This window comes from Odocoileus virginianus, chromosome 7 (assembly GCF_023699985.2).
Source record: "Odocoileus virginianus isolate 20LAN1187 ecotype Illinois chromosome 7, Ovbor_1.2, whole genome shotgun sequence".
In the NCBI taxonomy this organism is placed as follows: domain Eukaryota; kingdom Metazoa; phylum Chordata; class Mammalia; order Artiodactyla; family Cervidae; genus Odocoileus; species Odocoileus virginianus.
The window spans coordinates 5,535,980-5,554,527 of NC_069680.1; the positions used below are offsets into that span (position 1 = coordinate 5,535,980).

General features: G+C 47.1%; 2 protein-coding genes and 1 non-coding gene across 7 annotated transcripts in view; 1 reads left to right on the top strand and 2 right to left on the bottom strand.

Moving 5' to 3' along the window:
- Positions 1-8,533, bottom strand: POLL (DNA polymerase lambda). Of its 5 annotated transcripts, none has more exons than XM_020897806.2 (9): positions 8,389-8,529; positions 7,103-7,243; positions 6,098-6,392; positions 5,773-5,935; positions 5,086-5,403; positions 4,128-4,337; positions 3,433-3,561; positions 1,298-1,466; positions 1-866 (listed from the first exon to the last, which is right to left on the bottom strand). In XM_020897806.2, exons 1-9 carry the CDS (start codon positions 8,501-8,503, stop codon positions 502-504), a joined length of 1,905 nt encoding a protein of 634 aa, XP_020753465.1. In that variant the 5' UTR covers positions 8,504-8,529; the 3' UTR covers positions 1-501. The 5 variants fall into 5 exon arrangements, with proteins under 5 accessions (XP_020753465.1, XP_020753466.1, XP_020753467.1 ...); XM_020897807.2 differs by having other exon boundaries at positions 4,164-4,337; positions 8,389-8,525; XM_020897808.2 differs by lacking the exon at positions 8,389-8,529 and adding an exon at positions 8,063-8,376.
- Positions 8,484-18,548, top strand: part of DPCD (deleted in primary ciliary dyskinesia homolog (mouse)) — a 23,200-nt gene continuing 13,135 nt past the window's right edge. Inside the window, exons 1-2 of the mRNA XM_020897812.2 lie at positions 8,484-8,602; positions 16,161-16,241. Coding sequence (XP_020753471.1) covers positions 8,539-8,602; positions 16,161-16,241 — 145 coding nt within the window. The 5' untranslated portion in view covers positions 8,484-8,538. The remainder of the gene's footprint in view (positions 8,603-16,160; positions 16,242-18,548) is intronic.
- Positions 15,033-15,155, bottom strand: LOC139036130 (small nucleolar RNA SNORA26). The gene has a single exon (XR_011488868.1). It is a non-coding gene; the product is annotated as a small nucleolar RNA SNORA26 (small nucleolar RNA).

Consider the following 18,548-nt stretch of genomic DNA (forward strand, 5'->3'; position numbering starts at 1 on the left):
TGAATGTTAAGTGCACTTTATCGGGCCCCTGGGCCTTCAAACACTGTCCTCATTGATCCTGGGGTGCCCACTCCCCACACTTATAGCTGCACTGCAAGGGAGGTAGGTGGAGGAAGCACTTCTGGAGCGGCTCGTTTGCTCTGAAGGGTCTTGGGTGATGCTGGACCAAAGCAATATGCCTCTCCCCTGCAGCCCCCATCCCACCCCCAGCAGCTAGACCCTCCTTGGGGTAGAGAAGTGGGGATGCCTGGGCCTCCAAAGCAGGAAGCTGGCCCCAATCCAGGTACCAGTTCCTGCCTAAAATGGGGCAGGGGGCCATGTGCACAATTCTTCAGGGGCAATGGTGAGGTAGACAGGGTAACACCTGACCCTGCTGCAGAGAGGGCCAGGCAGCCCTGGGAGTCAGGCTGACTCTTCCCATCAAGCCCAGAGGAGCCAGTGGTTGACGCAGTGAGGTTCAGCCCGCTGAGGCTGGCTGAATGGCCAGGAGGGGCAGCCGGGTCACCAGTCCCGCTCAGCGGGTTCTCGGTAGGGCAGGCCTAAGATCCTGAACACATCCTTCTCAGTGGGGGTGGGCAGCACTTGGCCAGAGCCCACCTTGTGGCCTTGGGCATTGCGGACCACAGCTGTGCTGAGGGCATGCTCTGACAAGCTCATGCCCTTGGTCTTGGCCAGAGCCCGCATGGAGCGGTTGAAGTGGGCAGAGCCGGTGAAGTAGAGCAGGGCACAAGCGAACTCGCTGTAGGGAACGACGATGATGTCCAGTCGTCGGTGCCGCCGCCCTGGCCCCGGGAGCTGGCACACACCCAGGTACTTCTGCTGCTGGCCATTCTCCTCGTGGCTCACCAGGTCATCCGTCAGGAACCCTGGCCCAACACAGGAGGGCTGCTGGGAGGGCAGGAAGCCAGGGCCTGGGCTACCCAGCCCAGGGCCGTCTGACCTCCCAGGCCTCTCCTGATTATCCCTGGGTCCTCTGTCCCTGGCTTGTCCATTTATTTTCAGGCTTTCTTCAGGCCTGTGTCCTTTTCTATAGAATATGCATAGTCCTTCTCCCCATGTCGCCCCCCTATACCGGGGGCATGGAAAGATCAGATGAGCCCTTGACCTGCAGCACCTCTGGGAGGTGTGAGGAGCTGATTCATCTCTTCCCTGCAGTGGCTCTGACCCCAGGGGAGAGGTGGAGTTCTCATGGAGCAGCCTCCATTGCATCCTGCCTAGAGATGGGAACTTTGAGGCTCTCCGGCCTGGGGGCCACCTTGCCCCTGCCCACCTGCTCACCCGGGGGTGGGGCTTATACCTTGCTGCCGGAGGCTGTCCAAGAGGCAGCTGAAGATGCCCTGGTGAGAGCGGCCATCCGGGTGGGTGAGCAGCACGTCCACATCACCACAGGTTGCCTTTCCCCGTCGGTATGAACCACATGCCACGCACAGCAGCCCGGGGTTGAAGGCCTGAGCTGCTTCCCGGACCTGGGAGAGGACAGTGAGGAGGGTGAGGGCTGTGGGCCTTCCCTGTCCCAGGAGCCCACACACCCCTTGGGTTCCAAGCCAATCCCTGGATGCATGGTCCAGCTTGAGGGAGAGAGCCTCAAGGAACAGAAGAGGAGTTCCATCCACCCTGGGGAGCAGTTTTCTAGCTTTGCTGGGACAGAAGAGAATAAAACGTGCTCACACCACTGGATGTGGCCCGGGGAGAGGGATGAGAAAGACCGAGCTTGGATTCTGAGGGAAGGTGTGGCTCTTTCCCTCGAGAGCTCTTCAAGAGCAGACAGACATACGTTCTCTGGGGTCTGCCCCAACCCATACACCCAGGTGTGTGAAGCTCCACTGAGTACAGAGGGCCAAGTGCCAAGGAGCCCTCAGCCAGGTCTCAGCAGCCCCAGGTATCTTTGGATTCAGAGCTAAATCAGTGTGTGAGTTGGGGCCTGAAAGTCTGATAGGTGGTTGGCAGGGTGCCCCTGGTCCAGTCCTCTGGGGAGATAGAGCCCAGAAATATAATTGCATGTATAGGGAAGGAAAGGAGAGTGCAAAGAGGGAGGGAAATCTGAGCCAATGGCCACATCCTTACTTGGAGGAATGGGGCTCGGTGCAGAGTGAGCTGAGACAGGGGGATCATGGTGTACTGAGTCGGGGGGACTGACTCCACCCCAGAAACACTGAGGCCTTTCATATGCGGATAGCTTCCCAGTCTCCACCCCAGGACACTGAGATTTCTGGGACCCTGGATACCTCAATTCTCCTGACAGGCAGGCTTTGCTAATCCCCTCAACCCCCTTCTTGAGAGGGTGGGAGGAGGCCTAGGATGAATAATCCCATTAAAACCTCCTAAAGCTGGAGACGTTAAATGGGGAGAATGGGCCCTTCTGTTCCAGTGGGGAGCCACTTCTGTTCCAGTGGGTTGGGGCTGGAGGCTCGCTGGGGCATTCTCTGTGCCCAGATACCGTGGCTGAGTGACAGGTCATCACTGGCACTAAGGCCCAGTGATGGGTGGACAAAGGGGCTTGCCTGTCCATCCCATACCAGCCTCACAGTCATGTGACTGGGAGAAGAGCTGGAGGGTGATTTCAACTAAGCTGGGCCAGTCTCCAGGGAGTTCTGCCGTATCAGAATCATAGGCCATAGTGAGCAAACCAGCCCCTAACCTTAATGCCAGCTGAACAAATGATACATCTCACTCTAAATGTACCCTACTCTCCCTCTAATCTAGGTTTTACATGAATTTAACCCCTAACCCAACTCTAAACCAAACCCGAATGTTGGCCAACCTTATTCCTAGGACAATCATAAATTTTAACTAAAAGCATCCAACACTAAGAAAAGTCTACTAATTCAGGTCTAACCTTAACTTGACTCTAGATCTAGCTTTCCTCTAACCCCAAACCGAATCCTACTGGCATTGTGCTTTTACACCAATTCTAACCCAAACCCTGAACCAGCCTTTGGAGGGCTGCAGAAGGTACGTATTTCTGAAAAGAGATATACAACGTTGTGCATTTTTACAGATTGTGGAGAGAAGAGAGTCCATGATTTTCATTAGGTTCTGAAAGAAGTTTGTAAGTCAAAAAATGTTAAGAACCTCTGCCCTGATCCACCCTACCCTAGCTCAGCTGAAATCCCAATATCTTCAAGTAGTTCTGACCATAATCCAACTCTGATGAAGCCCTGACGTTAATCCAGCCCTAACACCATCCTAGCATCTAAGCCAGGGTTAACTCTGCTTGATACTGAGACCCCTACCCCAGAGAGCTAGTGCTGCAGCCCTTCCCTACCTAAGCCAACTTGCTCTTTGCCCACTAGTTCCAATCTCTGGTGGCCTGCAGCTTTCCTTTGCCTGCTGGGCTCCCCCCCGCCCCGAGGGATCAGGAGTTCCTGGCTTTGAGCCAGGCTCTGACCCTACAGCAGTGGCTCTCCTCACTGCCCTGAGACATCTGCTTACTGTCTGCTCAATCTCTGCAGCCTCCTCCCTGGGCATGCGGTCTAGGAAGTCATCATAATGCTTCAGGCCAATGGCCTGCTGGGTAGTCAGACAGGCCTGGTTTTGGATGTCTTCTAAGCTCCGGAAACCCTGAAAAAAAGAAGCCAGATGGGAAGGCTGTGAGGATCCAGAACCAACGAAGAGAGAGTGAATAAGCAGACACACAAGGTTTTCATCATCCTTAGACTCCAAGGAAAGCATGAGGCAAGGGCATGAGGCATGCTTGCCTCCAAGGCAAGCATGAGGCATGAAGCAAGCCCAGGGTCTATAATCAGTGGGACCTGGGAAAGGCAGGGGGCATGGAAGACACACTTCAATCCAGCCCTGCCCCAATCCTAAAACACTCATTCTTCATCTCATCAATCTAGGGGTGATTCTGGGCATTGCTGGGTTTGGGAACCACTGTTGTGGATTCTCAGCCCCTAGGTCTGGTCTGCTCAACAAGACCCTTGTTTGTCTGGGGGACAGAGAAATATACTTCTTGTCTCTGCCTATGCCACAGACTAAGCCTCAAGGATATCAAACAGGGTAGTTCTGAGAGCCGAGAGGGATCTGCATGGGCTCTGGTCCCTTTGAGAAGTGATCCCTCTCTAGTCTGGGTTCATTCTCATCAAAGCATAGGGCGAGAGAACTGTGGGACAGGAGCTCTAAGATACCGTAAAACTGAAGTAGGGGCTAGGACAGGGTGTGACCTGATGGTACCACATCTGGGCAGTCTTGGTTCCAGCTCCCCAGATGTTGGAGAAGAGCTCTAAGACAGGCACGCTTTCATTGATGTGGTCCAGCTTCCGCAGATGCCCACTCTCCAGGATCTCGACAATCTTCTCAGCCATCCGCTTTCCAATCCCAGGGATGCCAAAGGCCTCCTAGAGGAAGAGAAGGCAGAGGCAGGAAGGAAAGGTAAGAAGGAAGGAAAGGTGAGAAGATGGGAGGAAGAGAGTCAGCAGTGGGGAAACTGACTCCTTTAGCAGACGTCTTGAGTAAAAGCCAGTCTGGTTGGTGGGCAACTGATAGCTGTGTAAAGCTTGGGCACAGCTGAAGATGAGAAGTCTGGATGGAGTGGGCTGGGTAACTTGTCTGCTGGTTCCCAGAGGGATGGAACTCAGCACAGGCAGCAGTGATGACACTAGGCAGCATTACCACCACAGCAGGTGAGCCAGAGTGAGGCTTTAACCTGTATCGGGTCCTGCACTACATGGGTCATCTCTTTGAGTCCTCACGGGAGCACTGTGTTTGCTAGTGTGCTTAGTCACTTTTTACTCGTGAGGAGGCTGATGCTCAGAGGATTTGAATGACTGGCTGAAAGTCAGACAGTTAGTGAATAATGAGAACCAGAATTCAAACTCTGGCCTGTTGATCTTCAGAGACTAAACTTTTAAGCAACTCTTTTTATTATGGAAAAACTCGAAAGTAAAACAGTATACTGGATCCCACAGACCCAACACCCAGCTTTTATAATTATCAAGATTTTTGCCAAGCTGTTTTCATTAATCTACCTGTTTTTTTCTTTTGTGAAAGTCCCAGACATCAGAAAATGTTAAGCCCTCTACCTGACCCCCACTACAGAAGACCCCCACCCAGCCCCCCACATGTCCTTCCCTAGCCCCCAGGTACCTGGTAGGAGGTGACAGGCTTGTGGAAGCTCTTCAGGGCATTGATGGCCTTGGCATAGCCCAGGGCCCTCCACTTGTCTCCCTGAACACTGTAGGCTTTGGCCAATACTTCCAGCTTCTCTGTGATATGGGGGTTGTGGTTGATTGCCTTCTGGCTCGAAGGCTGTGCACAGACCCACTTATCCAGGCCCTTGGGGGCTGGGCTAGGCTCACCATCTCCCTCAAAGGGGTTGGGGTAGCGGCCGCTGATCAGGGCTTCCAGATCAGCACCGCTAACTTGGGTCTCTTCCCCATCACTGGTTTCACCATCAGAGCTGGTCTTGAGATAGGGAAGGAGAAGAGACAGTAAGTTCATGCCCCCCATGAGGAGGGCTCCTTCGAGGTGGGGGCTGAGTTTACTAGTCAGACCCAAGTATGATGCTGGGTTTTCTGCAACAGACCTGGATCTTCTTAAGTGTGGGGCGGTGTTCCACCTGGCCTCCCCTAGTGCCCAGCCCTAGGATCCCCAGTGAAATGTGGTAGATAGGCAAATACAGGAGTGATGAATGCTGGGTAGAATTAAAAGACTTCTCAAGAAAGACAGCCCTCCTCTCTCAGGGGCCTGAGACTTTCTGAACACCAGGCTCTCCCTGTTTCTGTGATCTGGTTCCCAGGAGAAGGGAGCTGTGGGGACTGGGAGGCTCCTGACCTGGGCTTGGATGCTTGCAACTGCCTCTGCCCTCCAGGCAGGAGATATAGGTCTGGTGGGAGGTCGGGAAGGAGACAGGGCTGTCCTGGGCTGAGCCTCACCGGCTCCAGGAGGTGTAAAAGAGAGTTGGTCTGCCTTGCTGAGCTGTGCTTCATCCAGGTACCTGCAGGATGGTGATGGCAGGTTAAGACACCAAAGTCTCACCCCATATCTGTTCCCAGTCCTTCTCGAATCTGAAATCTTTGTTTTTTTAATGTGTCTAATTAAGACAATGAGAGTTTAATAGCTCAAGAAAACATTTGAGGATAGACTAGGACCAGCCCACCTCTTGGGGGTGAAGATGCCGAATCCTGCTGTGTCCACCAGCCTTCTCTCCTGCAGGCACAAGCTCAGCCAGGCTGACTTCACCAGCTGAGCACCTGGGGGCAGCTGGGGCAGTCTAAGGAGGCGGAGGGCTCGCTCACAATCCATGCCTTCATCCACCACAATGTGAGTGACCCCTGGGGCCTGAGCAGGGCATATCTGGCCACCATGCTGGACAATCTGCTTCTCAAAGAGTTCTGCCCGGGCTCTCCCAATGCCGGTGGGCACAACGTGCACCCGCACGGAGCTCAGCCACTCTGTGGAGGGGGCATCCAGACGCCTGCTGTCATACTCTCAGACATGATCCGAATGAACCCTTCACAGTCCCCTTCCCCCAGTCATTTTCCTCCACCCTGCCTTCTGGGGATTCCACCACAAGTATACAGTTAATTTCCTCATGGGCCATCGCCTGATGTAACAGGCAAAGACACTGATACGTCCTGTTCCCTGATGTAACCTAGAACTGTGTCTGGCACATTGCAGGGAGCCTATAAATCACTTCATTTGATCATTTATTCTTTCAACACATAGTAATAGACACTTATTATGTATCAGGCACAAGGCACATGCTTTGCTACTACAGGCCTCACAGTCTAATAGATTCCCCTCTCCCAACCCAGCCTACCATGTAAGTTTTTGCCATCTATTTGTCACTTTGGCTGCAAAATAGCATAACTCTGGGGACCTGAGAAGGATCCCCTCCCCTCACCAGTAGGCAGCTTCCTAGAGGAAAAGATCCTATCGGTCATTTCCTTAGGGACCAGGGAGTATTTTCCGGCATGTGGTAGAAGATGAAACAGAAAGTCACCTGTCAAAGACTGGGGATCAAGTTTAGGACAAGGGAGGTACAAACATAGCCGCAGGCTCTGGGTGGGCAGAGTCAGCTGTAATATCTGATTCTGGGCATGAAAGATGTAAGAAGCCTGAGGCTCAAGCACATGAGGGTCTTGAGGGTGGGTCCACTCACCTCCTGCTTCTACTCTGTCTTCCGTCTTAGGAATCTTTGCAAGAGCTTTTGATGATGGGTTGGTGTGAACTTTCTTCCGCTTGGGAAATGCCTTCAAGATGCCCCTGGGCTCCATTGAGGTATGGCTGGATCCTAACCTTTCTGTTGGAGGGTTGATCAGGGCAGTTGTCATGTGCAACCCAGACCTGGGGCTCCCCAACCCCTCTATGAAGGTGGGGTGTCTACTGACAATACTTTGGGGACAGTAGCCAAGTTCCCAGGAGTCTCACAAAACCCAACTAAACTTGGCTTAGCCTAGCTCTACACATGGACAAAGGAGCCTGGTGGGCTACAGTCCATAGGGCCACAAAGAGTCAGACACTACTGAAGTGACTTAGCATGCACAATCACCAGTCTTTCAGAATACTGGGGAAAATAAGAAGAGTGGAAATATCCAGGGAACTTTTGAAGAGGGAATAAATGACATCATGGGCTTCCCTGGTGGCTCAGATGATAAAGAATCCACCTGCAATGCAGGAGACAGGAGTTTGATCCTCGGGTCTGGAAGATCCCCAGGAGAAGGTAATGGCTATCTACTTCTTGCCCTGATAATTGCATGGACAGAAGAGCCTGGTGGGCTACAGTCCATGGGGTTGCAAGGAGTCAGTCAGGACTCAGAGACTAACACTTTCACTTTCAAAGCATATCATTCCTCAGGGGGCTGCTTTGAAGATTAACTGTGCAGTATCTGCTCCTGCTGCATCCCACTTCAAAAGGCTTTACGAAAACGGGATGCTAGGCTAGGAATGGACTCCATCTTTAGGAAGGACTTGGGCTTCCAAAAGGAGTGGGGATTGGTGGTGGGGGCGAGGGGGAACTTGCATATCCTTCTCTACCCCCATCACAGGCCCGCAGAGGAAAACGGGGAGGGTGGGGGTGGCTGGTGGAGTTTAGGGAGCCGGGGTGGGGAACGCCCTGCACCTGCTCTGGTCTTGGCCCTCTCGGCACCGGGACGCGCAGGCCCGCAGCTGCGGGGAGACGCACGACTGCAGCAGGTGTCGGACGCCTTCCGGGACTGGGGAGTCTTGGCCTCACAACTTGGGGTGGAGAAGACGCTGGCAGGTGTGAGGCACCCGCCGCGTACCGCAGCTGCCGCGCGCCAAGGACTCCCGGGGTGGGGCTAGGGGAGCGCTGGACTGTCCGGATTCTGTCCTGATGATTCCTCCTCATTCCCCAGATTCGGTAGAGAATGGGGTCAACTTCGGCCCCGACTGGTCACCGGGGGTGGACAGGAATAAACTACTTACCTGAGCAGCCAATGAGAGCAGACGGAGGGCCCGGGGTTCGCGGGGTGGGAACAGGCCAAAGCCCAGAACATCTTCCGGGCCATCCGGAAGTGACCCTAGGCGGGACGGTTGCCATGGCAGTGGCCAGGCACGCGGCTCGTTGGAGGGAAGATGGCGGTGACCGGCTGGCTGGAGAATCTGCGGGCGGCAGAGAAGACTGCACTGCTGCAAGACGGTAACTCGAGCACCCCCACCCTGCCCCCCGGCGCGAGCACCTTGTTCCTTTCCCCCAGGGTCCAGCCCTCCGCGCTGGCGCCCCCTGGACGGGCCCAGCCCGAAGGGTGAGGCTGGAAGGTCGCAGCCTCCCGCCAGGGCAAGTTCTGCGTTTGCAGATGAAGAAACTGAGGCACATATAGATGAGGCGACTGGAACACCCTTCTCTGAACACCCCTACTTTCCTCCACACCACCTCGCTCCGCTCTGCGTTCTGTTACTAATAAATCTTTTCATGTTCACTATGTCATTTGCTCTTCCCCGCAGTCCCGAGAGGCTGTTTTCCACTCTGTTTTACAGAAGAGGAAACTGAAATCCAAGATTTTTAGGTCGGCTGCAGCTCCCCCAGTCAGTCAGTGGTAGAAGTGGATCTTGACCTGGGATCCCATGAACCCCAGTCTGGAGATTCTATTGCTGAAAGCTGCCTGGTGTCATAGAGACTCAGGACACCTGCGCTGTATTTAAGACTCTGCCTTTAATTTACCGGGGCTCCCCAGTCGGCCTCTTTACTCGTTTGAACTTCACTTTTCTCATCTGTAAAATGAGGTGAATGGATTATCTCTGAGGTCCTTTGGACTTGTTATGTTTGTAAGTGAGTTTCTAAGTGTTCCTTGGGTCTTTAAAGGAGACAAAGCAACACTTCCTGCCCCACCCCACCCCCGCCACTTCCCCCATTCCTGCTGGTTCTGGAAGAGGTGGACACAGGGGTATGGAGTTCTGACTTTCTTCCACTCTAGGATTGACCAATGCTTGACGGTCCCTTCCTGGACCCACTTGGCAGCCAGAATGAATTCGGTTTGAATTCCTTGTAGCTTTCAGGAAACTGGTAGGGACTGAAATACACAGGTAGAGGCCAGTCAAGAAAGCTTGGAAAGTGAAATCAGCTGGTCATTTGCTCATTTATTCAGGCAGCATTCAGGGATGCTTTTACTATGTGTCAAGTTGTGTGCTAGAGCAAATAGAAAAAGACATATCTCAGGAGTTCCCATAGTGGTCAAGAAAAAAAGGTAAATGAGAGTGTATGTGTTAAGTAGAAGTTGGACTTTTCTATAAAATGCCATGAGAGCTCAGAGGTGAAAATGGTTCTGTCAGGAAGATCTGACAGAACAGGTGATGTTCATGGGCCCTAAAAGATAAATAGGTGTTTGCTAAGTGGAGAAGAGGGGATAGTTATTCCACCAAGAGTAACTCACATGTGAAGACGCAGAGGTGTGAAAGTGTGTGGATGATTTCTAGGGGCATAGCAAAACATTTAGTGAGGCTGAAGCCTTTACCCAGTCAGTCCTAATATCTATCTACACTTTGTCAGGTACTGGGTGCTAGGATGCAAGAGTGAATAAAAGGTCCCTTTTCTCAAGGAGTGTTAAGGGGAAATGGTAGAACATGAAGAGAAATTGCAGAGAAGTTGGAGTTGTGATAGATCTCCTTTGCCAAAGTAAAGATTTTGAACATTATCTCATAGGACGGTGGGATTTGTTTTTATTGTAAGAAGTACATAACATATATTTACCATTTTAGCCTTTTTTAAGTGTAGTTTTGTGGCATTAAGTATATTCACATGGTTGTGCCCCCACTGCCACTAAACATCTCCAAAACGTTCATCTTCAGCTGAAACTCCATACCTGTTAACTACTAACTCCTCAGCTGAAACTCTGTACCCATTAAACACTATTCCTCAGTCTCCTTATCTTCGGGCCCTGGCAATCACCATTCTACTTTCTATCTTCATGAGTTTGGTTACAGCATTAAGCATAGCATAATATCTTCAAAGTGCAAACATGTTGCATGTGGAAATGAGGAAATGTCGTTTGTTGCATGAGGAAATTTTTATTTCCTCCCTTTTTAAAGCTGAATAGCATTCTTCCATTGTATGTATGAATATACCACATTTTGTTTGTCCACTGGTGTGTCAATGGACACTTGAGTTGCTTCCACTTTTTGAAAAATTAATTTTATTAATTTAATTATTTAATTATTAATTTAATTTTGTGCTTCACAATGTTGAATTTGTGTCTGATGTACAGCAAAGTGAACTCAGCTGTACATATATTCCCTCGTTTTTGGATTTCCTTCCCATTTAGGTCACCACAGAGCATTCTGTAGAGTTCTCTGTGCTATACAATAGGTTTTCATTAGTTATCTATTCTTGCATAGTATCAGTAATATATATATATATATATGTCAATTCTAACCTCCCAATTCCTCCCCAGTCCCCCCTTGATAGCCATACATTTGTTCTCTGTGTCTGTGTCTCTACTTCTGCTTTGCAAATGCGTGTGTGTATGCTTAGTTGCTCAGTCGTGTCCGACTCTTTGGAAGACCATGGACTGTAGCCCACCAAGCTCCTCTGTCCATGGAATTTTTCAGGCCAGAATGCTGGAGTAGGTTGCCATTTTCTCCTCCAAGGGATCTTCCAAACCCAAGGATTGAACTGGTGTCTTCTGTGTTAGCAGGCGGATTCTTTACCATTGATTTGCGTGGGAAGCCCTGCTTTGCAAATAAGATCATCTATACCATTTTTCGATATTCCACATATATGCATTAATATACGTATTTTTTTCTTTCTAACCACTCTGTATGACAGTCTCTAGCTCCATCCACATCTCTGTAAATGACCCAGTTGTGTTCCTTTTTGTGGTTAATATTCCAATGTATATATGTACCACATCTGTTTGTTTTTTTTTTTAAACTTTTGAAACTACTTCTTTTGGACTGTGCTGGGTCTTTGCTACTGCACGTGGGATTTCTCTATTGATAGTTATGACGACTGTGGGCTGCTCTGTAGTTACGGTGCACAGGCTTCTTGTTGCCATAGGTTCTGTTGTGGAGCACAGGCTCTAGCGCCCTCAGGCTTCATTAGTTGTGGCACAGGAGCTTAGTTGCTTTGTGACAGTGTGGAATCTTCCCAGGTCAGGGATCAAACTCATGTCCCCTGCATTGGCAGGCAGATTCTTAATCACTGGACCACCAGTGACGCCCCTGTGCCACATCTTTACCCCATTCCTCTGTTGATGGACATTTAGGTTGCTTCCGTGTCCTGGCTACAATGTAAACAGTGCTGCAGTGAACATTGGAGTACATGTGTCTTTTTGAATTACAGGTTTTTCCGGGTATGTGCCCAGAAATGGGATTGCTGGGTCATATGGTAGTTACATTTTTAGTTTTTTAAGGAACCTCCATACTGTTCTCCTTAGTGACTGTATCAGTTTACATTCCCGCCAACGGTGCATGAGGGTTCCCTTTTCTCTGCTCCCTCCAGCATTTATTGTTTGATGATGGCCATTATGACTGGTGTGAGGTGATATCTTATTGTAACTTTGATTTGCATCTCTCTTAGTGATGTTGAGTATCTTTTTATGTGTGTGTTGGCCATCTATGTGCCTTCTTTGGATAAATGTCTATTCAGGGGTTCCACCCGTTTTTTGATTGGGTTGTTTTTTTGCTATTGAGCTGAATGAGTTGCTTATATATTTTGGAGATTAATTGTTTGTCAGTCACTTCATTTGCAAATGTTAATATTTCCACCCATTCGGAGGGTTATCTTTTCATCTTGTTTATGGTTTCCTTTTCTGTGCAAAAGCTTTTAAGTTTAATTGGGTCTTTTTATTTTTGTTTTTATTTATTTTTGTTTTGTTTTTATTTTTGCTTTTATTCTTATTTTTGTTTTTATTCTTATTACTCAAGGAAGTGAGTTACTTCCACTTTCTTTTTTAACCATAAAGAACTACTGCTGTGAACATAGACAGAAGTATCTATTCTAGTCCCTGCCTTTCACTTCCTTTAGTCGAAGGACAGTGTTCAAATAAATACTTCATCAACCAGGATTTTGGTACTTTTTTTGTTAGTGATATCACAAAACAACATTGTTAGTTTTTTCTCTCCCTAATCAAAACCTAAAAAAGAAAACAAAAAACCCTAATGTGTGAATATGCCTTGTTAGACCACTCCTGGAGATCTGCCCTCCTGATGTGTATGTGAGTGGGCAGAGGATGTGGCTGTCTGCCCACCAAGAATCACTTCTCTTGATAATGAGAACCCAGTACACTTTTTCATAAATCATTATTTTTTCTGTTGCAAATTATTGATTTATTCAATGATTGCTATTCCTGGCAGTCCCATTATATGCAGGAGGTGGACATCAGTATGTTAACAAGTTTTTTAGAAAAAACCAGAAAAAAGTGAAGAGTACATTGTATGTGAGGTCAGTGTTTATGATACTTGATATGATACATGCAACACACATAGACACACACAAACACACATACGATAGATTACATATATACTGGATTGTGATCTACATCTTATTTCTTACCCTAGGTCCCATTCAGAAAAGTTTGACAATCACTGGTCTAAAGAAACTCTTTGTGAGCTATGCGGTATCTTTCATAAATAATTTATTTTCACTGTGGAAATATGAAAAATAAATAAACAAGTCACCCATAATCCTCCCCTGTGGAGATAATAACAATTGACATTTTCATACAGAAACATCCATATTTTTTCCATGTATACAAGCTCACGCACACATATTTTTTCTTTCACCAAAATATCATAGTAATATACTTAAATTTTTTTATATTCACATACATGAGTACCTTTAGAACTGACTGAGCTATGAGGGAAGCCCTAAATATGTATTAGAATAAAATATAGATGAATATTATGATCTTGGGTAAGGGAGGATATTCTAAGCACAACTTCTGGATAATAACCACAAAGGAAAAATAATTGACTATATAAAAATTAAACATTTGTTTGAGAAAATCTGCTTTAAACAAAAAGGCAATTAAAACTGAGAATATTTGCAACATGTGTGACATGTTTACTATATACAAAACTCAATCAGATTAGTAAGAAAAAGATGAATACTGAAATAAAATAGGCTAAGGCCTAAACATGTAATTCACTAGAAATATGAACAATAAACCCCTAGAACATTGTTCATCCTTATAACCTTAAAGCCATACAGATACCCTAGTATGGTTATTAGAGCTTCGACTTTGGCCTCAAGTGAGTTTAAGCCCAGGCTATCATTTCCTAGTTTTATGACCTTGAACCAGTTACATGATCTTTAAGCCTCAATTTTCTTTATTGGTGAAAGACAAGTACTGGAGGCACATAGGATTATTGTGAGAATTAAATGCAATAAAATATGTGAAGCACCTGGCCCACAGTAAGCACTGTGTCCTGCTGCACTGACGACCAGACTCCAGGGAAGAAGAGGGTCAGGCCAGACACCCTCAGCTACTCACAGGCAGCACCTCGTACCTGCCTCCTGACAGGACAGCCTCTGCCAGCTCTGCGAGCCAAACATGATTAAGGGTGGTGTAACCTGGGGGCCTATGGAGAGGCCCGCAAATTTGGGGGTGAGTGTCCCTAGAGTACAAATTTGGAATGACTCAAAGAACAAGGTCTCGGGGAGTGAATGGACAGCAAAAGGCTTGGTAGATCAGATGCAGTTGCAAGTTTTGGCTAGTGGCTCCTTTAGCTGATTAAGGGCCTTGGGGCTCTATTCATCAGGGATATGCCGGGTACCTGTCTGCTGAGCATTGGTACTGTCTCACTGAGGAGCCTACCTGTCTGTTTACCTATCTGTAAAAATTGGAAATTATCTAACCACGTTTAAGAAGATGCTTAGGATTATACTACTGAGATGGAAGAGTTGGTCTTGGAGATGCCCTGGAATTCTTTCCTTTTTTTTTTCTTTGAACATATGTTACTTTTGTTTTAGTATGAAATTGTTTTAAATTTGTTTTCTTTTAAGTTTTTATTGGAGCCTAGTTGCTTTACAGTGTTGTGTTAGTTTCTGCATAGAGCACAGTGACTCAGCTGTCTCTGTACACATACCTCCGCTTTTTTGGATTTCCTCCCCAGTTAGGTCACCACGGAGCACTGAGCAGAGTTCTCTGCGCTGTGTGATAGATTCTCATCAGTTATCTGTTTTATACATAGTATCAATAGTTTATATATGTCAATTCCAATCTCCTGATTCATCTCATCCCCACTTCCCCTTGGTATCCATATGTGTGTTCTCTATGTCTGTGTCTCTATTTCAGCTTTGTAAATAAGACCGTCTATATCAATTTTTTCAGATTCCACATATATGTGTTAATATGCGGTATTTATTTTTCTTAATTCTGATTTCACTCTGTATGACATACTCTCGGTCTGTCTAGGCCTCTACAAATGACCCAATTTCATTCCTTTTTATGATTAATATTCCATTGTATTTATGTACCACATCTTCTTATCCATTTCTTCTCTTCTTTCAATGAAAGATGAAGTGATGTTCTTTCATTCTTTCAATCAGTATTTATTTATTTATTTATTTTTCAAGTTTAAATTTAATGACTTTGGTATTAACTATACAAAGACTTAAAATCTTCCAGTTCAGTTGTGACTCCAGATAGGATTCAGAGAGGAGTTCTAAAAATCTCTTCTCTGGGTTTTATGGAGACTTCCTTTACCATCCTGTGTTAGCCTCTTAAGGCACTGCGTCAGCCTCAAAAGGGCACTGGAAAGGGCGATCAATCAGTATTTAGCTGAGCTCTTAAAACATGCCAAGTACTGTGCTCAGTGTTTGGGAAACCATAGATAGAGGGGATAAAATCCCTCTTATCTTAGTAAAGAGACAGGCAGTAATCATCCAGAATTCACACAGATAGATGTAAAACCATAACCAAGGTAAATGCCATAGGGAAAATACATGGGCACTAATGTCATGTGCTGTGTGATAGGAATGGCATAGAGATGTGCAGAAGAAGGCAGAGTGAGGACACAGTTGGAGGGAGCCATTGGTTGGGAAACCCAGTTCAATAATCTGAGCACCTAGGCTTGGTTTTAGGAACTGGGGAGAGAAAGATAAATATGATAACATTCTTGAAACAGATCCTTTTAAAAGTATCATACAATGTGATAAATGCTCCACTGTGGATATGAATAAAGCACCAGGAAGGCATAAAGAAATAAGTGATGAATTTTGCCAAGGTGGCTAGGAGTGATAGTTTTAGGAAGACTTCCCAGGAGAAATGACATTTCAGTTGGATTTTGAAGGGCAAGGAGGAGTTCAACAGTTGGGAAGAGTGGCTCAGACAGTAAAGAATCTGCCTGCAATGCTGGCGACCCAGGTTCAATCCCTGGTTCAGGAAGATCCCCTGGAGAAGGAAATGTCTACCCACTCCAGTATCCTTGCCTGGAGAATTCAAGGACAGAAGAGCCTGGCAGCCTTATAGTCCATGGGATCACAAAGAATCAGATATGACTAAGCAACTAACACTTTTTTAGAGCTATTGCTCATAGAATAATCAGCAGAACAAAGACATATTCAGGAAAAGCAAATGAGTCCCAGGACATGTCTTAAAGTAATGGTGGGTGATGGTTGTCAAGGAGTTCATGGGAGGCTCTGGGAAGATTTTTAATATGCCCATGGCTATTAGTGTTTCCCAGGTGGATCTCTGGGTCTAAAAAGCCCAAGGCAAGAGGCTGCTCAGGGGTAAGACCCTCTTCTGCTTTGTGCCTAGGGAGAAGAAAGGTGCACTATTTGTTCCCAGATGGAAAGGAGATGGCCGAAGAATATGATGAGAAGACAAATGAACTACTTGGTAAGTGAGAGGGGCCCCCAGTGGGCCCTTAGAAACACTTGGGGTGACCTGAGCACAGGTAAACAGGCCTAGCTGAGGCTTCAGGGAGAAGCTCAGCAGTACCTTTGGGAGCTTGGGGAGACTGAGGCCCTTGAAGCAAAGTTGTTCCTGAGAATAACCCAAGGTCAGGGCCGGACACCAGAGATGCAGTGGGCATCCACTTGACCAGTGAACCTCACTCCACCCCCAGGCAGATGAGAGAGTTAACTCTTCTAAGGTGTGATTGGGGGTGTAGAGAAACCACTGGGAAAATCTTCACAGAGAAGGTAGAATTGGAAGTAAGCCTGGTGGGCGAAGTCATGGTGAAGGCAGCTTTCCCTGCACATTTTGGCTTAATTTTTGTTTTGTTTTCTGAAACCACATCAGGAACAAGCAAGAATCAGAGGCAGCAGCTTCTGACTTTGCCTCAGAGGCAGCTCTGTTAAATATACCCCTCGTTTTGGAGAACGTTTGAATTAAAGGGAGGAGGGGGGAGAAATGGTCATTTTGCAGCATCATCACTTTCATTCCTGCAGCCCTTTTCTTCTAAGAATAAGCCCATGAATAGAGGCTCCAGCTCAGATTTCTGAAGATTATTTGATTTGCTCATTCTCTGTTCTCAGGTATGCATATCAGCATTAACTGACTTCCTGAAGCTAGGTGGCTGGTTCTTTGACCCAGGGCCTGAGGCTGTCAGCAGTGGGAGTTGGTCTCTTTATTAAGTTTCACCTGAAATGCTAAGACCAATGATGGAATCATGGGCTGGGTTATTTTCTTGTCATTATTCTTGACTTTAATTTCTTCCTGGGACTGATGGACAGGTAGTACTGTTGAGGGAATTTCTTTTTCCCTTTTTCTCACAGCTCATAAATGTCTAGAACCGACAACATGGATCACACTGGTTTGCATTCTCTCCGTCTCCAGTCTTAAAATGTGTGTCCTGCGCATGCTCAGCCGCAAAGTGAAGTGTTGATCCTTCCTTATTATGAGCTGCTTGGGTTCCAGTCCCAATTGGTTTAGTCTGGTGCTATTAAAAAATCTTGATGTGTTTAGCATATGACACTGATTTGGTGGAAACCAATACAGTAGTAATATCCTTACAATGCATTGTAATTTATAGCACTCCCAGGGGGTGAAAGCCTTGGAATTCCTAACAGGGGGTGAGCTTATGAAAGCAGAGGTCACGTGGGCTGACCAGCGCCATCACCAGGCCAGGGACTAGCCACAGCTCCTTTCTCTGAGCCCCCAGCAGCACTCTCCTCTCCACACAGAGCAAATAATACAGATGTTGCTGCTGTGGCTATAAAAACAAACAAGTAAAACCCAAGGCCTCTTAGTTGTGCTTGGACACAAACTTGAAATGAAGAACAAGCCCAGGTTACTTCATTGGTAACATCCCATGTGAACCTATCACATTCCTTCATGGTCAAGAATAGACAGTGGCCTCCCAACTCCTTTTTCTTAAAAGCAAAAATAGAGGTTCATAGGAGAATGTTGTTTGAATAAGTCTACCTAAGGATAGTAATACTGTAACTTTTATTGGGCGCCATGCCAAGTGCTTTACACCAGTCATCCTCCTTACAGCCCTGTGTGGTAGGTAGGTACTGCTATATTCTTTTTACAGTCAGGAAAATTGCAGGTTTCAAGAGGTTAAGCACCTTGCTCAGAATCACATAGCTGGTTAGTTACAGGGCTTGGGTCTAAGCCTAGGTCTGTCTGATGAAGAGCCCTTGCTTTTAATCCACAACAACATACTGTTGGGAGTTGAGAGTATTTAATCCTGTTTTGTTTTTTTAACTAAATTTTGTTCTCCTCAGAATGACCCAAGTAGAGACTAGTGGGAGCAGGACAGAGATTGGGCAGTGAGGAACACTCCACTCAAACCACTGGGCCCCTTGAACAGCTGACCCTTTTCTTATTCATCTCCAACCACCCCACCCCACGCCTGCCAGCTTGCAAAATACTGTTTGTTTTTAATTTTTAAGCATAAATAATCCCAGGGCCTGAACTGACTTTCACTTGTGCATTCGTTGAAGCAAAATATGGACAGGGTTTTTGTGGCTGTAAATGGGAATGGTTTCCATTTTTTATTTTTTTCCAGCTAATTATACAAATTGGATAATTGGCCAAACTGGTTTTCTGTCTGAAAAACCCAGAAAGTAATTTATAGAGAGAATTACCAATAGTGCATCTGTCTGGGTCAGAGCCCTTCCAGTTGGTGTTAATAAGCATAGTAGTGTCATATTTTTTTTTCCTGCCCGCTCAGTGCTATTCATTCCCACCCCCCAC